General features: G+C 55.1%; 2 protein-coding genes across 2 annotated transcripts in view; both read left to right on the top strand.

The window, feature by feature from the left end:
• The first annotated feature begins 253 nt into the window (after positions 1–253).
• YIPF6 (Yip1 domain family member 6) lies at positions 254–6,626 on the top strand. Its single transcript, XM_058033004.1, has 7 exons — positions 254–316; positions 1,102–1,230; positions 1,773–1,851; positions 2,223–2,265; positions 2,901–3,026; positions 3,122–3,279; positions 3,992–6,626. The coding sequence occupies exons 1-7, from the start codon at positions 278–280 to the stop codon at positions 4,108–4,110; spliced, it is 693 nt and encodes a 230-aa protein (XP_057888987.1). The 5' UTR covers positions 254–277; the 3' UTR covers positions 4,111–6,626.
• A 10,440-nt stretch (positions 6,627–17,066) lies between these two features.
• STARD8 (StAR related lipid transfer domain containing 8) overlaps positions 17,067–23,093 on the top strand; it is a 42,493-nt gene continuing 36,466 nt past the window's right edge. The window contains exons 1-2 of the mRNA XM_058032999.1: positions 17,067–17,184; positions 19,351–19,384. Coding sequence (XP_057888982.1) covers positions 17,140–17,184; positions 19,351–19,384 — 79 coding nt within the window. The 5' untranslated portion in view covers positions 17,067–17,139. The remainder of the gene's footprint in view (positions 17,185–19,350; positions 19,385–23,093) is intronic.

The raw sequence follows: 23,093 nt of genomic DNA, 5'->3' as shown, positions 1-23,093 counted from the left end.
CGCGCCGCTGCCGCCGGGAGGTGTAGTCCGGGATGAGCGGCCGCCCACCCTCCTAGCCTGGCCCGGCCCGGCACGGTTCGGTTCGGTTCGGTTCGGTTCGGGCGCTCCGGGCCGGGCGCTGCCGCCGCCCCCCGGCCGCTCCCAGCGCGCCCCCTGCCGGCGGGGCGGGGCCGGTGCCGCCCGCACGCGTTGCCATGGACGCTCCGGCGGCGGCGCGTGACGCGGCGGCGCGCGGTGATGACGTCAAAGTGGCCTCCACGTCGCCCGGGCAGCCAAGATGGCGGCGGCGGAGGGGAGCGGGGCCGGGGGGACCCTGGTGAGGGCGGCCGGGGAGAGCGGGGGGAGCCGCGGGAGGGGAACCGGGGAGGCCGGACTGAGGACGCGCCGGGGGCGTTCGGGCTCCCCTCTGTCCCTGAGCAGGGCCGGGCAGCCGGTCGGGTGTCGAGCAAAGGCGCAGCGGGGTCCGGAGGCCCGGGCGGGCGGCGGCTCGTCCGGAGGGCGGGGATGGGGGCGAGGAAGGCGACAGGGGAAGAAGACAGGAAAGGGGACAGGGTCGGTGCAGGGCCGGGGGCTGCCGGTCTCCGTCGTGCCCTCCGTGGCCCGCCTGGCCAGCGCCTCCCGCAGAACCGGTCGGGCCGTGCCCTGTTTGCCTTCGCCTCCGGGTACCCCGGAGCTTTGCTCGCCCGCGGGCGGGGAGGGCTTCAGCCCGGTTAAACGGGTCCCTGAGCAGCCTCGGTGTGTGCCCTGGCCGGGGGTGTCCGTGTTAATGTTAAATGTTTGATGTTAATTTTAAATGTGGGTACTCGGGGGTGGTGCGGCTGTGCAGCCCTCAGGCATCACCTCCCTTCAAACACGGCTTTTTATTTATTTATTTCAGTTACTGCCGGAGCACAGCACAGAGGGTGGGCTCTGGGGGTGGCAGGGGACAGGCTCACACACACCTGCTCGGCTCTTCTGTCACTGCTCACATCGGGCAGGGATAGCAGAACCTTTTCTTTGTTGTATCTCTGAATTCTGAGCAGCTCTGTCCATCCCCAGCCCATCTGAAGTGCACATGAAGATCATGTTTGTGTTTGTTCCTAAAGGTTTGTGCCCATTCAGTTCCCAGGTCTGGCAGATGTGTCCATATCCCAGGACATTCCAGTGGAAGGGGAGATCACTGTCCCTGTGGGATCTCACTCTCCTGATGAGGATTACTCCACGCTGGATGAGCCAGTCAAGGACACAATTGTGAGTCTGAGCCCGTGGCTGGGATAGAACTCAGGTTTTCTGGAGGTTTTGGCAGCTGTTGTGCAAAATCTGTGTTTTTGCACAGCTCTGTACTTCAGCAGGAATTGTTTTAGAACTCATCACATAAAACAAATTCCTGTGGGTCAAAAAGTGTCTGAATTGTGGCCCAAAGTTTCTCTGTGATGCTGAAATCAGTGTGAGCAGAGACCTGAGTGGGAGCTTGTGAGAAACTCTACTATTTAAAGTGTTTTTCATTTATTCTCTTTTCCTAGAGGAGCAAACAAATTGTTGGTTATATTCTGGTGTTATTAAAAGCTACAGTGTTGTGGTTGTTAAAGAAAAGGACGTGATGCTGTGGTTGCTAAGGAGTGCAGGAAAAGCAGTCATTGTTTGTTGCAGAGGGTGCTGCAGAACTTGTTGGGTTGGATCCTCTCCTGATTTGAACATGGACATCCATGTTCCTTTACTTGTGTCTCTTTGCTTTAGCTGGGAGCTGTAATTTTTATGAGGGGCTAAATGGAAGTGTTTTGTGTTTGTTTCAGATGAGGGACCTGAAGGCTGTTGGGAAGAAGTTTGTCCATGTCATGTATCCCCGGAAGAGCAGTGCCCTCCTCAGGGACTGTACGTGCAGGGGAGGGGGGTTCAGGGGGGCTGAGCACCCTGAGCAGCAGAGCTGGCACCTGGGGGACTGAGCACCCTGAGCAGCAGAGCTGGCACCAGGGGGACTGAGCACCCTGAGCAGCAGAGCTGGCACCTGGGGTGTCCCCAGGGCTCTGGGGCAGGGTGGGTGCAACTGGCAGCTGCAGCAGCTGCTGGGTCTTGAGTGGATTTTGTTATAGATCATGGGGTAAGATGCTGGATAAGAGAATTGTGAAGCTGTGAGATGTGGCAAGTGGCACCTTGGGAGTTGGGCAAGGGGCTCTGTCACTCCCAGGAGGGTGTAACTGAGGTGGTGCTGTGCCTTTTGTGATGTGTTTTCCCTCTCCCTGCAGGGGATCTGTGGGGCCCATTGGTGCTGTGTGTCTCCCTGGCTCTGTGAGTATTCCAGGGGAATTTGGGGTTTTGTAACCCAGAGCATGAGGGAAATGAGATGTTAAAAATTACTCATTAATATGTTAAGATCGATTTCATCTGGTCCCTCTCTGTCTTGTGCAAGCACTGCTTGGTTGGGTTCTCTGATAAAAAGTGTTTGTGAGACTTCAAGCCCATTAGCACCTCCTGTCCCTAAATTTAGGATTTAGGGATGAACTCTTCCTGGTCCCCTGACCTAGGAAGGGTTTTACTGAAGGTGTCTCAAGTTATCCTTATCAGCTGTAGTCCTGCATCCTGTAGTTATTCCAGGGTTTCTCTGAGGCTGGTTTGTTCAATCACACACCACTCTGCTGCTTTGAGAGGTACCAGAACTTTGGTACTTTAATTTCCATCTCAGAAGGGAATCAAGCCTGTTGTCCATGGCTTGGTTCCCTTCTGAGTGCTTTCACAGCCCTCAAAATAGGGAAACAAATGGACTGAAATCAGTTCAGTTGAGCCACAACCATTTTTTTCCTGTGCAAAACTGAGGATATGATGAAAATATAAAATGGAGGAAAAACTGTGGGCCTGCTCCAGTCTGGGAAAACTCCATCTGTATGTTCTCCAGTGCAGCTGTTTCTCCCTGTTCCCCACTCCAGGATGCTGCAGGGTGGCTCTGCAGACAGCAAGGATGATGGAGGGCCCCAGTTTGCCGAGGTCTTTGTCATCATCTGGTTCGGGGCCGTCGTCATCACGCTCAACTCGAAGCTCCTGGGAGGCACCATGTGAGTGTGGGTTTGTTCTGTAGAGCTTCACTGTGCACAGAGCTCTGCCCTGCCTGGCCTCACTGCTGTCTCCCTGATGCTGTCTCCCTGTGCAGCTCCTTCTTCCAGAGCCTGTGTGTGCTGGGGTACTGTGTGATGCCTCTGACCGTGGCCATGCTGGTGTGCAGGCTGGTGCTGCTGGCGGGCGCGGGCACCGTCAGCTTCATCATCCGCCTCATCGTGGTGGGGGCCATGTTCGCCTGGTCCACCCTGGGTGAGTCCTCCCTGAGCCTGGGCAGCTTGATCCCTGTGCATTCCCTCTGGAGAACCAAGGCGTACTCTAGTCTGAGGTGGCCCTGGGCTGCTGAAGGGCTGTGCAAATAGTTCTTCCAATCTGAAGCTGAAGGGTTGTAGAAATAGTTCTTTTAATCTGAAGCTGAAGGGCTTTAGAAATAGTTCTTCCAATCCTTGAGCTGGCAGAGGTTCAGCCTCTGCTTCTACTCCTGGTGATATCCATGGTCATATGCAAATCACCTTGGGCAGCAGGATGGTGATTTAGTATTAAACTCTGTGAGACTGTTGGGTGGTTTATTCTATGATTATGTTAAAAATACTCTTAGAAAATGCTGATTTTATAAAGATGCATTTGCATGATTACGCCTGCAAGTCTGGCTCTCATTGTACAGTGTTAATCAGTATTTATGGCCAGGCTGGTTGGGGCTTGGAGTGGCCTGGGCTAGTGGAAGATGTCCCCTGGAAGGTGTGGCAGGGGGTGGAACTGGATATCCTTTCCAAGCCAAACCACGCTGTGATTCCATGATTCTATGACTTGTCATTCTGTACAATAGAGAAGTTGCACTTGGTGATTACAGCCCGTTGCTTTGAGCAGTGGTTTGATTTTCAGCACAAGTGCAGTGCAGATCCTGGCTGTGAGGGGGCTGTGAGGGTTGTGCTGCTCATGCTTCACAGCTTTTGTGTCTCTGCAGCATCCACGGCGTTCCTGGCAGACAGCCAGCCCCCCAACCGCAAGGCCCTGGTCGTGTACCCCATCTTCCTCTTCTACTTCGTCATCAGCTGGATGATCCTGACCTTCACCCCGCAGTGAGCACCATCCCAAGGGGCTGCTACACTGACTGGACTTTCTCATGGACGCTGCAGTGAATCCTTGGCTTTATCTCCTTCTAATTTATATATAGGGATACTGTAAAAAGGCAGGTTGTGGGATAAAGCCAGAGGGCTGCAAAAAGTGCTCATTTGTGTGTCACTCTTTGTGAAAGATGCTGAGGTCCAGCTGCTGAGGGGTTTATTTAGCCCTGTTCTGTGCTGGTGTTAAATAAACAATGCCCACTGGGACAGGGATTGTTCCATCTGAGGAGAAAGTGGGAAATCCTGGATTTTCAAGCTGCTGGGAGATGAAGATTTTGCACGACTTGGCAGATTTCCTGCCCGTGCTTGGATTCTCACTGAAGATAAAAATGCCTTATCAAACCATAGAACTTCACTGCAATGATGTGTGGAGAGGAAAGAGATGTGTCTGACTCCTTTTCATTCCCTTCTAGAGTGGTGGGATGTCCACCCAGGCATTGTGGGACTGGGGCTTTCCCAGGAAAGGAGAGTTCAGTCAAAATTCAGTTTTGCAGGGAATTGGAGCTGGTGGCAGGGAGTTGCTTTGGCCAATATCCAAATGTTGTGTGTGTCCATCCCTTCATGTGGCAGGAAAGAAGGTTCCAGCTTGGTGCCTTCAGCACTGCCTCTGTGAGGGAACTGTGGGCTCACTGCAAGCTGCAGACCTGTGACCAGAGGGAACAAAGCTCACAGTCCTGCAGAAATGCTGAGACTGTAACAAAGTCTGGGCTCTCACCCTGCATTTGGGAAGTGAAAATTCCTTGGGAAGTACCATGAATGTGTATCTATGATAAAAACAAAAAGTTCTGTGCACAAAATTGAGGTTTTGGGTCTGTAAAACCCTACCAGGGCTTGGGCCCCAAAGTGTTAAAACAGCTTGAAGGAAGGGAAATAAATGGTACTAGAGGTGTTGGTGCTCTGAAGCAGGATGTGAATTCTGCTCTCACCTGCCTCTCTGTGACTGTTCCTTTGGTTGTTCATGGGGACAGCAAAGAAATGTGTGCAAATGTGCATTTTGTTCCCTTGTACTTCCCAGGAGATGTCAGACACTGTTCTGTGGGGTTTTAATTTTGCTTAATACTTTAATAAAAGGGAGGGGGCTCCACCAGTCGCTGCAGGTTCATTGTGTACCTCTCCTGGGTACAGGTATGGAAGAGTCAGGTGCATTTTGGCACAGACACTGGGAGCTGGGATTTACTTTGGAACTACAGAAATGATTCCTGTTGTCTGTTGTTCTCATTCAGCAATCCATGAAATATCTGGGGTGAAAAAGCTGCTGTAAAATGTCCTTTTTCCTACATTTGTGCAGACAAACTGAAACTGAGGTCTGTGGGTTCTGCTGAGGTGCAAATGTGCCTAATTTCTACTTCTATGTGCAAGAGCAGTCTGTGCTGTAAACACTGGTAGTGGGTGGGAGCTGGGATGGAAATTGCTGAATTTCAGATTAAAAGTGCATTTTTGCATTAGTGGATAATGAGCTGCTGTGTGTGGCAGGGCCTGCCTGTGGCACCAAGGGGCTGGAGGGGAGCTGTGGTGGTTGGCAGACATGGGAACCATGGAGAGGGGAATTTTTAAGCTTCCATTAAATTATTGCTGGTATGGAATGTGTTTTTTCTTTTAAAGTGTGCAGTTTTTCGTTCAATTAGATGTTAGTTCAGCATTTGAAGCTGAAAAGAAATATTCAAGGGAAATGGATGGTAATGCTGTTGATGGCTATGGTGGGATTCCTTGAGCCAAATCTTTCTGTCCTACAAGAATTTAACCACACTTTGAAAGAAATCCTTGGATTCTCTCTGGGTCTTGTGACTTGAGCTGCTCTTCTATCTCAAGGATAATTGGAGTAGCATTTAATTGATCCAGTAATATTTTGATTTTTTTTTACATTTCTTCAGAAAGTCAAAAAGCCCAAACTGGAGTTTGTTCCTCAGCCACCCTGGAGGTCCTGCAGAGCCCCTGCTGTGACAGAACCACATGGGCACATTAAACACAACCAAACCATTTTGGTTCAGGGAAACAAAACACCTCAAGCTTGTTTGATATTTGCTGATGCTGGAATTAATGCAGCTGATTGATTAATGCAGCACTTTAAATAGCTGGTGTCACCTGTGAGTGCTCCCTGAATGTCCCTCATCCTGTGCAGCCAGGTGTGCAGCACATCCCTCCCAAGGGCCCTGCAGGGGACTGATCCCTGTCACCAACAGAGGTTTAATTTGTGCTGGAAATGTCTGTGGTGAGAACTGTTGTGCTTTCCAAGGAGAAAGGCTTTTCCTTCTTGTTTAAAGCTGCTGGGGATGGGTGACAAGGAGAAGCAGCTGTGTTGCCTATAATGGAGTGTTTGAACTGCTCTGCACAGAAATGGCTGATTTCCAATGCACAAATCAGGCTTTCTTTCCTACTAGGATTTTTTTTTAATATTGTTTATCAGCAGAAGTTGTTATATATGTTTGATTTTCAATTTTAATACCAATAAAAAGGAAAATAATTTATGTGCTTCAACTTGAAAAATTCAAACTGGCTGAAAGTCACATGGGCAACGCGAGGTGTGGATGGATGGAAGCTCTGTGCTCTCTGTGGCACCTGGCCTGACTGGGGCAGGAGGGGGAAGCTCCCCAGTCCCTACCCTCGTGTCCCCTGTCCCCACACAGAGAGCAGGACACGTGTGCCACTCGTGCCAGAGCCACTGAGGCTGAGCCAGGACATGGCCCTGGCCGGGCTGGGATCCTGCTGGTGCTCACACCCTGCTCAGGGGAGGAGCAGTGGTGCTGCTGTACCCCAAAATCGGGGTTCCAGTGGCTTCAGGGCTGGGGAGGCGTCGAGAGCCACCCAGGGGACCTGTGTGTGCCTCAGTGGTGCTGGCCAGGGACCACGGGGGCGATGGGGGAGCAGAAACCTGGTGATCTGATGGGTCAATGGCTATTAAAGTCCATCCCTGCCTGGCTAATGAACCAATGGCAATTAAACCCATCCCTGAGCCACAGCAGGGCTTGGGGCGGTGGCCAGGGGTTTGTCCACGCTCTGGCTGACAATGAGGACATACATGACACCACCCTGGCCAGGGAGCCTTGGCCCGGAGCTGGTGGCAGCAGGGACACGCTGCCCCTGTGCCGAGCATGGGCTGCGGGGCTGGGGACAGCCACCGTGGGCCAGCGGTCACCAGAGGGCGGCAGGACCGCGCTGTCCCTGGCAGCTTTCTGCACCCTGGCTGTCACCTCCGCGTGGTTCCCGGAGCTCCGGGGAGCACAGCCCGGGGCTCGGTGCCACAGCAGGACCGGGCTGGCCCCGCAGCAGGACCGGGCTGGCCGGCAGCCCCGGCAGGTGAGCTGGGGGCTGTGAGCTCGGAGCTGCCAGCCTCAGCTGCCACCACCTGCCACCAGCTCGGGGTGCCACACCTGGCCCTGCTGCGGGGTTTCTGCCTGCTCACTGATGAGCAAGAAGACACTTTCATTCAACAAGCGGTATTTTTTTGGCTTTTATTTTTTTTTTTTTTTTTCTTAAGACAATTTACCAGTCCTGGAAATGTCCCTGTTCCGCTGAAAAGAGGTGTTCCCAAGTGTAGCTCTGGGCTTTGTAGTCACACTTTGTTTGAAAAAGCTCGAATTTAGCATCTTCTCTAAGAGAATGTTTTAAGGCAAATATCCTGCACGCTGAATTGTACCCTAGGGCAAACAAATGGGGCAGGTGCCAGTGGAAGGACAGATTTTCACAGTAAAATCAGGAAGTGTTACCCACAGAGTGCTGCTGTTGACAGCTGGGACTGTGCACTCCCGACCTTTGGCTCTCTTGGCAGGGCAAGCAGGTGACATGGCTGCACGAGCTGGAAGGCGGGCTGGAGGCTGCTGAATCTCCACACTGCAGGTACTGAATGCAAGGGCAGTGCCGGGGGGGATGGGACAGGCTGTGTCCAGCACAGAGGGCTCCTCATTGGAAGTGTCAGGGGAGCGTCACCGAGGGCAGGTGTGACAGCCCAGCATGGGGGCAGCTGCTGGGACAGACACAGGGTCACTGCATTGCTCTGCTGTCACCTTGTGTGGGGCAGTGCCTGTGTTGGGGGGCTCAGGGTCTCTGGGAGACAAGAGTGAAGGTTTGCTTTATTCATTCTGAGTCCTAGTTGGAATAAACACCAATAATAAGTACACTTCCTGATGCAGGAAGGACAGGTTTGGTGTTTCTGCCCCAGTTACACTCTCTGAACCTTGTCCCCTCAGCCCACGTTTCAGGGAGGGGAACAGGGCAAGTTTTCTGGAGTGCCACAGCTTCCCTGATACCTCGTTGTGTCTGTGCTCTGAGCCCTCTGTGTGTGAGCAGCTGCTGCTGATGCTGCTGAGGGAACCAAGGGAGCATTGTCAGAGCCTTGGGGACAGTGGGCACGTGGGCAGGCAGGGTCCTCCCACCTGGGAACTCCGTTCTTCCCAGCTATGCACAGGTGGGAGGAGATGGAGTGATTCTCTGCCTCAGCCAAACTTCCCCTGCCTGTGCAGCTCTTTCCAGGAGCCTGAAACACACCTCAGACAGCCTGAAATCCACCCCAAAGAGCCCCCTCCAAACCCTTGCTCTTCCCCCAGTGCTGCATTGCCAGCAGAAGAGAAAAGGGCATGATGGGAAGCACACCCTCCTCTGAAAGTATAGGGGGAATTTGGTATTTTAAGAGAGAAATAAAAAGTACAAACCCAGTTGGTTGAGTTGTAACTGTGGGTCTGCCTGCTCTGGTGAGGAGAACATGGAGGTTCCTGGAGTGAGGGCCTTAACACCCCTTTCTAATCGAATGGAATGGAAAGGAAAATGAGGAAAAGCAAAATAAATGTAGCCTCCTGTGTGGTTCTTCTAATGAGTTTTGGTTTTGCATTGCCAGCTCTGCCAGTGGTGGGGAGGGTTCCACCCACGGACGATGGAGCCGAGGAGCCCTGGGCACAAAGCAAAGCCACCAGTGTCCCCAGGCCAGCAGGATGAGCCCCTGACCCCATGCTCTTCCTTATCAGCTGAAGATGAGGAAGGTGTCTATGGCTTCCTCTTTCCAAGGAGCAGCAAGTGCAGTGCTGAGGATGAGCCTGGTTATGAGCTGATCCATGACAAATCCTTGCAGTTCCTCTGTGGATCTTTTCCCAGGAGAAGGAGGAGGCACCAAACAGGATTTATCAGCCCCACACAGGGACCTGCCGGGCACAGCAGGGATGCTACAGGCCACAATAAATTCTTCAGCAGCAGCGAAGTGTTGGCCTTTGGTGAACATTCCCAGACAAAGCCTGGGCACATGCTCAGGCACAACGAAACAGAGCAGGTGGGGCTGCTCAGGGCAGACCTGGGGAGAGCCCACAATGCCCTGGATTGCAAGGAAGATGAGGTTAATGCCTTCCCCGTGTCTCCTGGGGAAGTGAAGACATGTCCTGGACATCTGGTAAGTGTTCTACATGGTGGCTGTGGGTGCCTGCTCCCTGTGCCCCATTCCCTGCTCCCTAGAGGTGCCCAGCTGCTCCTGAGGTTGGGATGCTCTGGCAGACATGGATGCTTTGTCTTCTCTTTTCCTCTAAACTCCTGCTTTAAGCTGGCGATGTGCAGTTTAAATCCAGTGTGTTAAGTTGCCTTAGTATCCTTTAACAGTTGGTCTTACTACCCTGAGGGGTTTCTGCCCAAATAGGAGCTGGATTTGTGTTCATCCCCAGCAGAGCAGGGAGTGTGCCAGGGGTTCATGGCAGATCACAGAAATTTTTCAGAATCACAGAAATTCAAGGCTGGAAGAGACCTGTAAGATCATCAAGTCCAACCCATGTTCTAACAATTCAACTAGATCATGGCAGCAAGTGCCACATCCAGTCTTTTTTTGAATTCTTCGAGGGATGATGACTCCACCACCTCACTGGGTAGATGATTCCAGTATCTGACCACTCTTTCTGTAAAATACTTCCTTCTTAATTATAACTTACATCTCCCTTGACGCAGCTTGAGACTGTGTCCTCTTGTTCTGTCTGTTGTCGCCCGGAGAAAGAGGCCGACCCCCAGCTTACCACAGCCACCCTTCAGGAAGTTGTAGAGAGTGATAAGGTCACCCCTGAGTCTCCTTTTCTCCAGGCTAAACAACCCCAGCTCCCTCGGTCGTTCTTCATATGCCTTGTGCTCCAAGCCCCAAGATGTGTTCCCCCAAGGCCCTGCAGGGAGAAGAATCCTCCCTGGCCAGGGGAACTGGCACTGGCTGTTTTCCTCTATGTTTCGTCTGGGCACTGTGGGCTTTTCTCTCAGCTCCTCCTGTGCCTGTGGGCCCAGAGGCTCCTGGCTGGGCTCCCTCACTGCAGTGTCTGTGCTCCTTGGGCAGCCTGTTTGTCTGTCAGCTCCCAGTGACACCTCTGCACCCCTCTGAGTGCCTGTGCATATTCATGTGAGCATACTGCCCCTCAAGTCATCTGGTCCTGGTTATTTGGGCTGCAGAGAGCTCCAGGCTCCAGAGCCCTGGAGCAGAGCAGCTGTGGGGCCAGTGGAGCCATTGGAGCAGCCTTGTCCCCATGGCTGTTCTCCTTCCCCATCCCTATCTCTGTTCTTGTGCTTCCCACAGCTGCTGCAAGGCAGGAGCCTGATAAGCTCATTGATATCTACGAGAGAAAGGCAAAGGGTGAATTTCAGAGCTAAGCAAGAACTGCTGGAATTCACCAGGATTGTTTTCTGGTTCTTTTCAAGTCTTTTTCAGTGTTTTGTGTCACTGTCTCAGGATCATAAACAGAACATGCAATTATTTATCCTGGGCACTGATTTAAATCCTTCCTCTCCCCATAACTCAGCCCTCCCTTAGCAAAACCCACGGGGCTGAGGTCTGGGCTGGGGCTGCTGCCTCTTCTTTCTCAGGGCTTTGGAATTCTTCCCAGCAGCAGGAACAGAAGCCTGAGCACAGGGTATGGGGACAGCCTGCTCTGCACCCTGTCTGCAGCCAGGATCTGTCCCCAAAAAACCTCTTCTACCTCTTGGTTCCATTTGGGGTGGCAGCAGCTCAGCCCTGTGGCAGAGGCTGGGACAGGATCCCTCTCCAGGACCAGCCTGGCAGCCCCCGCGGCCACAGGGGGCGAAAGGAATTCGCTGTCACATAATGGGGCTTTGTGTGTGTGAGGGTTGGCATAAAGGGTTTTCTGAAGCTGCCTCAGAGCCTTTCCTGGCGTCCCCAAAGAAGGCTGGCAGTGGCACATGGCTCCTGTCCAGCCTGGAAATATCCTGGGGTGTGGTGCCCAGGGGCACGGGATGGGCACTTGGTGTCCCTGAGCATGGAATGTCTCTCCTTGTCCACGCCTGAAGGAAAGCTCATCTTTGGGCAGTGGTTTTGACTGGACAGTGTCAAGGAAGAGGTGCCTGATGCTGTTTGCTGTAAATCCTGCTCTGATGTTCCTTTCAGGGAGGAGCACCGTGTCCCTGCCAGTCCCCACTGCCTGCCCGTGCCCTGCGCCCCCTCAGCTCTGCTCTCAGGGTGCCCACAGGATCAGCCTGGCTCTGGTGGGGTTTGACAGCAACCCCAGGCTCTGAGGGCACCTGGGCTCTGCACTGTGATGGATTCAGGCAGTGGGTCATGGTGGCAATCCTCTGGACACCCCAGAGTGCTGCAGTGTGACAAACTGGGCACTGGTGGGATTGCAAAAACCCCTGGGTCTGTCACCTCCCATCTGCTCTGGGCTGCATGCTTGGAGATCAGGGGATTTGATTTTGATTGTTGGCACCCAGGAGCTGTGCGATCCCCCATCCTGTGTCCCAGTCCTGATGCCATGTCCCCAGCTCTGCCCAAGAAGCTGCACTGGACAGGGTTTACCTCTGGATTTGGGTGTGGGAAAATTGGAACACGAATGGCCCAACCCTGCACAAGTGAAGGGAGGCTGGTGTGAATTCATGCCACAGATTCAGCTTGCAGACACCTGCCCTTGAGGAGCCAGCACTGCACCTGACAAGATTCCTCTGTCCTGGGAGTTAATCCCAACCCTTGGCCAGAATTAGGGCTGGGATCCTCCCCAGACAGCAGCTGTCACCAGAGCTATGTGCAAAAATACCCAAGGAGCTCAGATGCAGTTTATTAAATGGCATTTCATGGTGCCAGCCAGAGGAGGGGTGTCCCTGTCACCTGTGGTTGTTTTTTAGCTGCTGAGTGTGCTGTGAGTGGCAGGTACCAGGGCTGAGGGTGAGTGTGAGTGTGAGTGTGAGTGCACACATGTGCTGCCAGCCCTCCCCGTGCCACCACGGGAGCCTCCCTGCTCCAGCTAATAATAAGAGCTGCTGCAATTCCTTGGGCTGCTCTGGTGCCTGCCTTGAAGGCAGAGGATTAATGTCCCAGGATTAATGTCCCAGCCAGGCTCCAGCAGCTCAGTGCTATTCCCAGGGGTAGGAAAAACTGCCTGGTGAGCATTCTACTTATGTGCCCTTTTGTACTTCAAAATGCAGCCTGATTTATATTTCTTGCTTTCACAAAGGCATCTTGAAGGGAACTAGAGAGCAGTAGCAGCAGGTTTTTGTTGGAATTCTGTCCTGCATGGGAGTCTCTGTAAACACCCCCAGACAGTAACTCTTGGGTGCTTGAATACAAATGGAGTTAAAATTGAATGGGAATATGGCTCTCAAAAAAATCTGTTTCCTTCTATATCACTTGTGTTTATTAGTAATTTGTGTATCTTGTCTACAGTATCTCAGAAATGTCACCATTTCAGTTATGCTCTTTTAAGTGCATTTAAATAGCCCCATGCTGAGCGCAGTCCCAGGCCCCTGCTGAGCTCCCCAATCTTTCTGGCTCTGGGAACTGGGGCAGGAACACCCCCCAGCTGGTGCAGCAGAAATTCCCCAGAACTATCATGGACTGTTTTCTTTTTTTTCAGTGAAACTGGGAGGTTCTGCCAGTCTGTGAGGATTAGTCAGCTGCAAAGTTTGTTTGGTTTTGTGTGTGTGCTAAATCAGTCGGTGTTTGTGAATTCTCTCACTGGTGTTTGCAAACTGGAGCATCCTGTGTGGGGAAATGTACAGAGCTGTCTGTGCCAGGACCCCTCAGGGGACAGGGAGTGCAGGAGGCTTCCTGGGAGTCCAGTGCACATCTGGACTAAACAAAAGTGTCACTGGCTTTGGAAGGTGATGCTTCAGCAGGACACCAGTGCTGGGAGAGGGGACATCCCCCTGTGCTGCCCCAGCCCTTGGAAGGGGCATTCTGAGGGGATGCCATGGGCCTGGCTGGCTGCTCCATCCCTGTGGGACAGGGGATCGATGCCTTTGGCCCGGGAGGCTCTCCAGGGTACTGCCCTGCTCACCCGAGCGCTTCCTTCTGCCACAGGAGCTGCACGTGGGGATTAAGTAATTGCCTAATTGCCCATCCCAGAGAGAAGCTTTCCCTCAGGGCTGGAGCTCCGGTGATGCAGCCTGTGATTTGTGTGGCAATCCTCGTGTGTCCTGAGCCCTCCCAGGGTGTCCGTGCCTGGCACATCCCACCCCTGAGCCACTGGAGACCGGAGCACATGGGGATTATTTTAAATGAGGAGCTTTTTAATGGAGAAACAGTGATGGCAAGTGGGCAGGGGGCTCACAGGTGGCCTGTGGGACCTCGGCATTGTCTTCTGCTGCCCTTGGCCATCTCTCAGTTGCCTTCTTGTGCTCTGCTCGTGGTGGTGCCTCTTTGGTGGCATCAGAGACATTTGTCCCTTTGTGCTGGAGCTGGGCACGGAGCTCTGAGCAGGGCTGGCCCCACAGTGCAGCCCCGGCCCTGGGGAGCTGTGGGGTGCCATGGAGTTCTGTGTGCTGGTACTTTCTGGGCACAGCCCTTGCTCGGGGGCACACAGAGGGGTTCAGCCCTGTCCTTGCCCTCTGTGCCTCCCCACTGCGGCAGTTTCCCCGTGTTCTCCCTCCCCCGTCCCTGTCTCACCGCCCTCATGGTGTCACAGCCCCAGCACCGCCAGCGCCCGCCCCGTGTCCGGCCTCGGGAGAAGAAAAGGGTCCCTGTTCCCGCTGTGCTGATGGGGAAACGCCAGCTCGGCGGGAGCTGCGCCCTTCCCAGCCTCGGGAAATGCCTGTGCCCGGCGGAAAGTGGAAAATCCCCGACAATCCTCGTGTGCCGCGGGCTCGGGGCTGGGCCGGCCCAGGGGAGGCCCCGCTCACAGCCCGCGGTGCCAGCGCGGCCTCTGCGGCTGCGGGGACCCGGCCCGGGCTGGCGCTGATCCGGGTGACAGCCGCCACAGCAACAGCTCAGCGGCACTCAGAAATAGCCCTGGGCACGGGATCCTCCTTCCAGGGAATGATCTGCTGTGGGAAGAGGCTGTACCTGCCCTCCGAAATTCCGGCCCTGTCCTGTGACTTTCGGAGAAGGAGGGATGTGTGTGGCCGTGCTGGGGCTGGTTGGTGACATCCTGGTGTCCTGGGCACTATGGGCAGCTCTTAGTGAATGTCTACAGGGTAACATTCTCCATAGAATCAGCTTCTTAAAATTAACTCAGGTTTAAAATGGGTGCTCATGTGGGTCTGAGGAGGATAGTGACACACACACACGCACACACACATATTTATTTATAGAATGAATGGATATTGCATTTGCTTGTCCTGTAAGCTCGTCTGCAGAGTGGGTACATTAGGAATTTTGGGACGAGCCAAATGCAGCAGTAGGGTCAGTCCCCTGCCCACTCAGCAGAAATACCCATTTGGTGTGCACAGCTCCTGCCACCTCCCCATGGATCCAGTCCCCAGGAGCTATTCCTGCCGAGGACAGTGTCCTGGCACGCTGAGGAAGGATCCAAGATGTAGCATTACTGGAATGCTTTTGGGATGACCGGGTAGGAAGAAGCTACACAAGTATGCAGAAACCGCTGTGGTTTGTCTCCCAGGCCTGGGAAGGAGACAGCCTGCTTCTATTTGTGCTAGCTCGGCTTTTTTAGCTTCTGGAGGAAGTGGGAGAAGGACCCGATGCTGCTGGAGCCAGCAGGGGCAATTCTCTGGGTCCTGGCAGGGTTGTGGCTGAAGCAGCAGGACCTGTCCTGCTCCAGAACAACGCAGGGTGCTGAAGGGTGAGCCCCTGATGGGAACAGGAGCCCAGTGCCACCAAGCCTGGCAGTGCCTGCCTCTCTGAAGGGACAGTCCCTCCTTGACAGCTGCCTTCTCAGCCTCACCCAGGCCCAGATGTCCCAGAGCCTGTGGAATCATTGAAGAGTCTCCTTGGACTCCCTGGAATGATGGTGCCAGAGCCTTTCACAGGACCCTGTGCTGGCAGTGCCCCTCCGTGTCCTGGCCACGGTGGTGGTGCCCTGGCAGCCTCAGCCCCAGGACAGCAGTGCCCAGTGAGCTGAATGGGGATGGCTGGCAGTGAGCAGTGCCCCAGCTGCCTTCATCCCTGCAGGGGAGTATTTGCAAGTCCTTGGGGTAAAACTGCAGCTCTTGAGGCAGTGGTGGGTGAGTTAGGGTGGGCAGCAGCGTTGGGCTTTACATCCTGTAGGGAAAATCCCTGCTAGGAGAGGTGACCCTGGTGGGACACGTGCCACAGAGGGGATACTCTCTGCCCAGCCCTGGGATTTTGAGGGAGGAGAAAAGAGATTGGTGTACAAAGCTTGTGCTGCCTTGGTGTCCCCAGCCCTGCTGGGGACATTAGTGGCCCAGTTACACCAGCAATGCAGGGGACAGGGCGAGGAGCTGCAGCTGGTGCCAAGGCTGGGAGCGGTGCCAGAGCCCGCTGAGGAATGAGTGAGGGAGAGATGGAAGGAGGCAGCTGGAGCCGGCGCCGGGACTGTTGCTGCTCCTGTGAGCTCCACGGCTGCTGGGGCCATGGCAGGGCTGTGCCAGTGCCACCAGGGCACTGCTGCCACTCCAGGGCCCTGGTGCTGCTCAGGTCTGCTGGATCCTGGCAGTGCCTCATTCCATCCTCCCCAGGCAGGTACACCTGACATGGTTATGCCGTGGCCTTCCTGCTGTTTGTGCTTGCCTTGTCTCCCTTATCCTCAGGCTTTGGGGCCCCACACCCGGTCCTGGCCTGCCCTGACACGTGGCACTGGACACAGCTGCCACAGGCACCAGCTGCTGGGGGTTGGGTACAGACGTGTCACATCCTGAGCAGAATCGTTGTGCTCTGGCTCGTGTTCCTCCTGCAGGTCCTGTCAGAGTGGAGCTGACACCAGCCCGAGATGGGCAGTGGGCAGGAGCGATGCCACTGGAGAGCCTGATGCCAGTCCAGGGTGGGTGACAGCCACCAAGGGTCCTTGGGAGCAGGGCCGAGCCCATACATCACTGTGGATCTGCTCGTTCTTGCTCCCTCCGAACTGCTGACACAAATCAGCAGTTTGTGGGGTGTTCCTGTGTGCCTGCAGGAAGAATCCTGGCCCAAGGGGCTGCGAGTTAGGGGCTGACACAAATGTTTGTGACTTGACCTTTTATTGTGGCGCTTGTGAACAAATGATGTTTGCAGAAGGCAGATAAGGAGCTGTGAATAGCTGGAGTGAAGGGCTCAGATATATATCTTGGCTGGGGGGGTTCCCCCGTGTTGTTTGCCCCCAGCAGGCTGGCCCTGGGTGACGCTGCTCTGCTGTGCCCGTGGCTCAGCAGCACCTGAGCATCCAGGGATGGCACCACGGCTGGGTACACCTTGTGCCGGCAGAGGAGAGCGCCAGGAGCTGCCAGCCAGCTCGGGCAGGACCCGAGTGACAATCTGAACCGTCCAGGGTTTGGGTTTCTAATGTCCTACATGTGCCTTTGACAGCCCAAACCCCCCTTCTCCCGCTCTCGCGTGCCGGTCACCCCTCGCCCCTTCCCACTGCCTGCGAATGGGAGCAGCTCGGGTGCGTTCCAGGCAGGAAGGAAAGCCTGGAGCTGTTTAAAACTCGCAATCTTCAGGGAATTTCAATCGCGTCCAAGCCCGTTCCCAACCAACTGAATAACGGTGCAGGGTTTGAATGCTGGCCCGCCTCCGCCGCCGGCCGCTCCTCCCTCCGCGCCGCCCGCACCGGGCTCCGCAGGCTCCGCCGCCGCCGCGCTGCCATGGGGGTGCCGCGGGGGGCTCTCCCCGCGCTCTAGGGGGGTCTGCCGGGCCCCCCGGCACATCATGCCATTGCTGGACTTCTTCTGGGCTTGCTTCAAAAGAGCCAAGGTAGGGGAGGGCTGTGTCCGTCGCTGACACGCTCCGCTTTGCGAAGCCTCGGCAAGGGGCGCTGGGGACGCGTCCCCGGCGGTGTCGGCGGCTGCTCCGGGGGTGCCGTGCATGTGAGAGGGTTTAATTTTGGCTGGGCCGTGTGTAAGTGCGCTGGTCCCTGTGCCCTGAGCTTGCCCACTGCCCTGTCCTGGGTCACCGTGCCCCGGCAGCCCTGGGCGGGCAGGGGGCTGTGTGTGTCTGTCTGTCTCTGTGTCTGTCTGTCTGTGTTTTTGTGTGTGTGTGCCCACCCTCAGCCCCCCAAGGTGGTCAGCCCATGCCAGGAGCCTGCCAGTATGGTGTGGGCAGGCTGGGACATCCTTCCCAGCCCAGAGGCTCAGGTCACCCGTGGCGTGGCTGTGGGACCGTGGCCAACGTGGAGGGTCAGGGCAGCTCTGAGCAGGATGACAAAGGAGCAGCAAGGCCAAGGGCTCCCAGCTTTTCATTTCCTGCAGCAGCAGTTCTTATGGCGTGACATCTGAGGTTTTTCTTTAGGGTTTAATTCTTCATCTGTCACATTAATAACAAACAACTCTCCCTGCCTCCTCCTGATCACTGTTGGTTTATTGTGTCCCAGCCTATGCAGTGTGGTGGGAGGTGAGCTGGGGAGATTGTGGAGTTATAGTTAGTGTGAATTTTGGGAGTTTCATATGGGAAAAGTGTTAAAATCCCTTTTCAGACAGTGCTGTACACCGGGCTGTGCTGGGTGAGTGGGTCTGCTGTGGTGAAATGGATGTGGAATGCACGCTGTCCCCCCGGGCTTTCAGTGTGCAATGCTTAAAATAGTTGAGTCTAAAAATGACATTTGTGAAATTCATTGGTAATATTAGTGGCTGTCTTGTCCCTGCTGTCTCGTCCCCGCTGTCTCTGGAGAGTTTAGCTGTCCTCATTAACCCTGTTTGTCCCTGTGTGCTGCCTGTTGGCATTGCCATCGTACTGGTGATGGCAGGGACAGTGACACTGGGTCCTGCATGGCCACTGGCACGGCTGCAGCTTGGGATGGCTCCAGCCTGGCCTGCACAGATTCTGGTACCCAGGGGTTTCAGCCTCCTTGGAAGCACCCAGCAGCCCCCTGCCTTCAGCCTGTGTCTTTGGCCCAATGTAGGGTTCTGGTGGCCCAGCTGGCCAAGGCACCACCCTCCTTGCTGCTTTCAGTGGGCTCCTGTAGGGCTGAGCCTTCTGCCTCAGCCTGGAGCCCTCTCCTCCCCATGCCAGCGCTGCTCAGCTGCTCACCACCAGCAGGCGAGGAATTCTCACCTTCCTTGCTGAGGAATTCCTTGAACAGGGAGAAACGTGCTGGGCTCTGTCTGTGGGATTAAAGCTTTCCAGGCTAAAAGAGGTGGATCTGTGGCTGCTGGAAGGTTTCATGGGAAAAAGAAGGTGTGGGAACAGATTGGGCAATGCCAAAGGATCCAGAGGAGCTGGGTGACCTCCCCTGTGGACAGGGGCACGCTGTGAGGTCCAGCCCTGGTGATGGCACCCCTTGGGGCAGGCAGGGCTGGGGAAGCACAGCAGCAGGGACATGGTTAAGCCTGCCTTCCCTGGGCCAGCTCAGCCCTGCTGCCCCGGCAGGAAGAGGGGTCCTGGGTCCGTGGGAAAGCCGGGCTCATCCCGCAGCGCATTCCTGCAGTGATCCCGCGGGGCAGCAGCACTGGAGGGGCTCAGTCTGCACCCAGACAGGGACAGGGGACCCTCCCGGGCTCTGGGTCACCTTGGGACCACGAATGGGGACCTTCTGTCACTCCTCCACCTCTGCAAAATGCTGCTGTGTCCCCAGTGCTGCCCTGCTGCTCTGAATCCCGTTTCTTGTGCTTCCCTCGGGAGCTGCGCTGGTGGGTGCCAGCTGGGCACAGCGTCTTTGCCCAGTGCTCAGGGCCTTGGGAGTGGCAGTGGTGTTTTACAACCAGTGGGGTGATGCCCTTGGGAGAAGCCTTTGTCAGGCCCCAAGCATCATTGCTTGTTCCAGCTCTGGGTCAGCACTGCTGGTCTCAGGTCACTTCTGGGCACAGGGGAGGCTGGAGCAGGGGCCAAGCCCAGATGTGAGGGGCAGCATTTCACAAATGTGAGAATTAAAATGATTTTTAAAAATTATTTTTGTTTGTTTTCTTTCTTTCTTTCTTTTCACAGAAATTCACCTTGTTAGAAGATAAAAAAGATGCAGGTAAGCTGCAGCAATAATCTTTGGGGCAGGAGTGCCCTTGCTGTTAAACAAGGGCAGGTGAGCAGGGATCATGGGAAGAGGAATGTCCCTTTTGTGGGTTCTTCTGCCAGCAGTGTGATTTTCCCCCCAAAATATTATTTTCAAGAGAATATATTTGCAAAGGAACCTTGGTTCCTTTTCAAGTCCTCTTGTCTTTGTGGTGAGCAGCTTTGTGCTCAGCAGATAATGCCATGGAGAGCTCCAGAGCCTTGGCACTGCAGTGCCATGGGCAGGAAGGGCAGCCCTGGCTCGGAGACCCCAGCTTTGTGTGCCTGGGGTGTCTCAGGCATGAGTGTGGGGCAGGAGGGACTGGCAGTGCAGCTCAGGCTGAGCCTGGGGGTTGTGCACGGCTGCTGCTGCCCTGATCAGACCCCTGCCAAGGTGCAGGCATGGGCTGGGGATGGGACTGCCCTGCCATGAGGGGTTTGTGGGGGCTGGGGAGGCTGGAGGGGGTCTCTGGGAGCAAGAGGAGGAGGAGGAGGGGGAGGAAGGTGTGTGTGCCAGCAGGACCAGGAAGCAGGGATGGGGATGGGGCTGTGGCAGGGGGGCAGAGGAGCCTTTCCTCATCCCACTGTTGGTGCCTTGGGGGTCTTTGTGCAGTGACACCCCCAGAGTCACAGCTGTCCCATCCTACACAGGGTGTCCCATGCCTCTGGTGGCCCTGGAAGTGGTGGCTCTGCTGCTTTGGGCACAGGGCTCAGGACATGCCCTGTGGATGACAGCTCTGGTGTTGGAGGTGGGTGCAGTGGGGCTGCCCACACTGCTGGCTGGAGCCCTGGCACCATGGAGAGGGAACATCCCTTCTCCCATCCCATGCAGGGAGCCCATGGGATGTGCCTGGGGATCTCCAGGCAGTTCCCTGCCCAAAGGGTGGTGCACTGAGGGCCTCTTGTTTTCATGCACGTAAGGGTGAAGTGAGCTCTGAGCCTGGCTGGTGAGAGCCTAGAGCACAGGAGAGCTCTGGGTAAACAAAAGGTGCTTTGTGAGAGAGCCCCAGAGGTATCTTGGGTGGTCTCTGGCCCTTGCACGGGAGAGATTAAGAGCATAAAAGTCAAGAGTTAAAGAGCCCTGTGGAAGGGAAGGGGCATGGAAGGCTCCTATGGATCACACTGTGACTGGGATTTTGGGGCAAAGAATGTTTTTAGGTTTTTTCCCCCTTGGTTAAAACTGCCTGTAGAATCCAGATCTCTCCTGATGAAGGCTCAGTGGCACTCACATGACCCCTGCTGACACCTGCCTGTCACATGTCCCTGTCCCAGCTCTGGCTGCTGGAGGGATGGCTGGGTGGCCATGGGCTCTGGGGGCAGGAGGAGCAGGAGCCTCGTGTCCTAAGCAACTGCAGAGTTTCTCACTGTGGGCTTTGTCACCTGTGACTTGATGTGATGATGGAGCCATAGCAGCTTCTGGTGTCACTGTGACCTGCAGCAGCACGGTGCCTGGGGCAGGCTGGAGTTCTCCTTTTCCCATGAGCCAGCCTGCAGGGGGGTTGTGCCCTCCACTGGGAAGGGGCCAGGGCAGGTCCTGCTGTCCTCTTCACTCATTGTCCCCAGAAGATGCTCGGACAAAGGGAGCATTCAGGCCATGGGCTTGGGGACACCATTGCCTTCCCTTATGATGATTTTCAGTCACTTTGGATGGGTGGCACGAGGACTTCAGCTCCTGACACAGTGGCATGGGGCAGGGTGGAGATGGTTCTGCTTTATCCCAGCAGCTCTTGGTGAAGTGTCTTGTCCATCAATTCCCAGAGCTTGCCTCTGGCTTTTCCCCTTCAGCACTGCTGCTCTCCCAACACACCTGGCAAACTCCCTGAGCTGCTTTCCAGGCATGGACAGACCCACTCCCTGCCCCCTGTTTGGAGCTGTGGTTGTGCTGCCACAGCCCCTTCCCTGACCACTGGCTGGATGAAGTCATTAAAACACCGGGGTATGCCATGGCAGCTCCTGCAGTGATGGTGGAAAACAACTTGGATTTCATCTGCCTTCTTGGAGGTGATGTTCCAGCTGTGGAGCACATGGGGACTTCTGTGTCCCTGCTCTCCCTCCTGCTGCCCTTCCCACATCAAAGCCCTCCCTAGCCCACCCTGCAGCCCCCTTGGCTGCATGGGACACAGAGCCCCTGCACAGCCCCAGACTGAACCACTGGAACAATCCCAGCTGGGTCAGGTTTCCATGGATTTCCTAACCCTCTGTTTCCTCTCCCCAGCATTCACTTCCCATGTATTGTTCTGGACTGAGCAGAAAGGAAAAGCTTGAAGAAAGGAAAGGCTCACAGCCTGGCCATGCACCTGAAAACTGCATCCTCAGACTAAATTCCTACCAACAGCAGCAGCAGGCCCCTCCAGAAGGGTTTGGGAGCTGCTCTGCCCATGTCATGGAGCAGTGGCTCCTCTTGCTGCTCAAGGACAGGGACAGGACTGACAGGACTCCTGCCAGCACAGCCAGACAGTGGTGTCACAGTGGTGACATTGCAGCATTTCAGGGTGGGCTCCTGTGGCTGGATGTGCTGAACTAACAGGGAAAAGCAGCACGAGGGACTCGGCTGAACTTTTGCCCCTGCATGAAATAATAAGGTTGTATTTACTCAGCATCTGGATCACCGAAAATAACCTGCTAAATTTAGCTGTTGTTGATGTGTTGTCACAGCTGAGTTGTTCTTCTCTCCTTACACAAAAATCTCCTGCCCTGGCTTGGTGGGTTTGTGGCCTGAGCACGAGGCCCCCGTTCCTCACCTGACCTGAGCCCATGACTGTGGTTCCCTTGGTTTGGGGGCAGAAGCAGAGACTGGGATCTGATTTTGCTGAATGTGTTGGAAGGGAGAGGGGCTGGCAGGCCCTGGGGTCTGTGGGTGTGCAGGGGCTGCTGCTGTTGGCACTGGGGCCATGCTCTGGCTGTGGCATCAGAGGGGACCCATGGAGGGAGTGGGATGCTGGATGTGGCAGCAGAGACCCATTCTGGAACTCCTTGAGAAACTGCTGCTCTTACATGGTGGAAAAGGCAGTCATGGGGCTGGGCGTGGGTCAGAGCGCTGGGAAGTAGAAAAGCTGAACCGAATGTGATTATTTGTGGGTTTGGTGGGACATGTGATGAGGGGATTCTGTGCTGCTCCTTCCTCTTCCCTGCCCTCCTGGGTTCAGGCTTGACTGGTGAATCACCAGTTCTCATTCTTGTGTCCCTCTGCCTGTAAAATTGTGTAGCTCTGACCCCCTGATGACTGCTGCAGTGACAGAGACCCCTCCCCCAGCCCAGCTCCTTCCTTCTGGGCTTTAATTCCAGGGCTGGAAGTTTTCCCATTTCCTGTAGCTAACAAAATACAGATTCCCCCCTCTGGACAGCAGGATCCGCTCACAGGTTGGGGGATTTTCTTTGAAGGCCAGAAAGGAAGAGCCTGGGTCAGAGAGAAGGTTTTTCTGTGTTGGTGAGTTTCAGAGCACGTGGGAAGTGCAGGGAACGCGCTGGGAAAAGGCTCCTTTAGCCACCTCGTGCCCGGAGTGTCGCCAAATTTTTCCCATGGCAGCAAGGAGCGACTGAGACTGAACGGAAAGTAACTGCAGGCAGGAAAGTACATTTCTATCTGAATCCTCGGGTGGTTTGCATGAGACTGAAAGGAGCGAGAGGGAAGTTCCGAGTGCGGTCATTTCCCTGAAATTACCATGAGAAAATGCACTGAAAAC

This window comes from Melospiza georgiana, chromosome 12 (genome assembly GCF_028018845.1).
Source record: "Melospiza georgiana isolate bMelGeo1 chromosome 12, bMelGeo1.pri, whole genome shotgun sequence".
Taxonomy (NCBI): Eukaryota; Metazoa; Chordata; class Aves; order Passeriformes; family Passerellidae; genus Melospiza; species Melospiza georgiana.
Note: the sequence above shows the minus strand (reverse complement) of the source record. Positions and strands in the feature narration are given on the sequence as shown.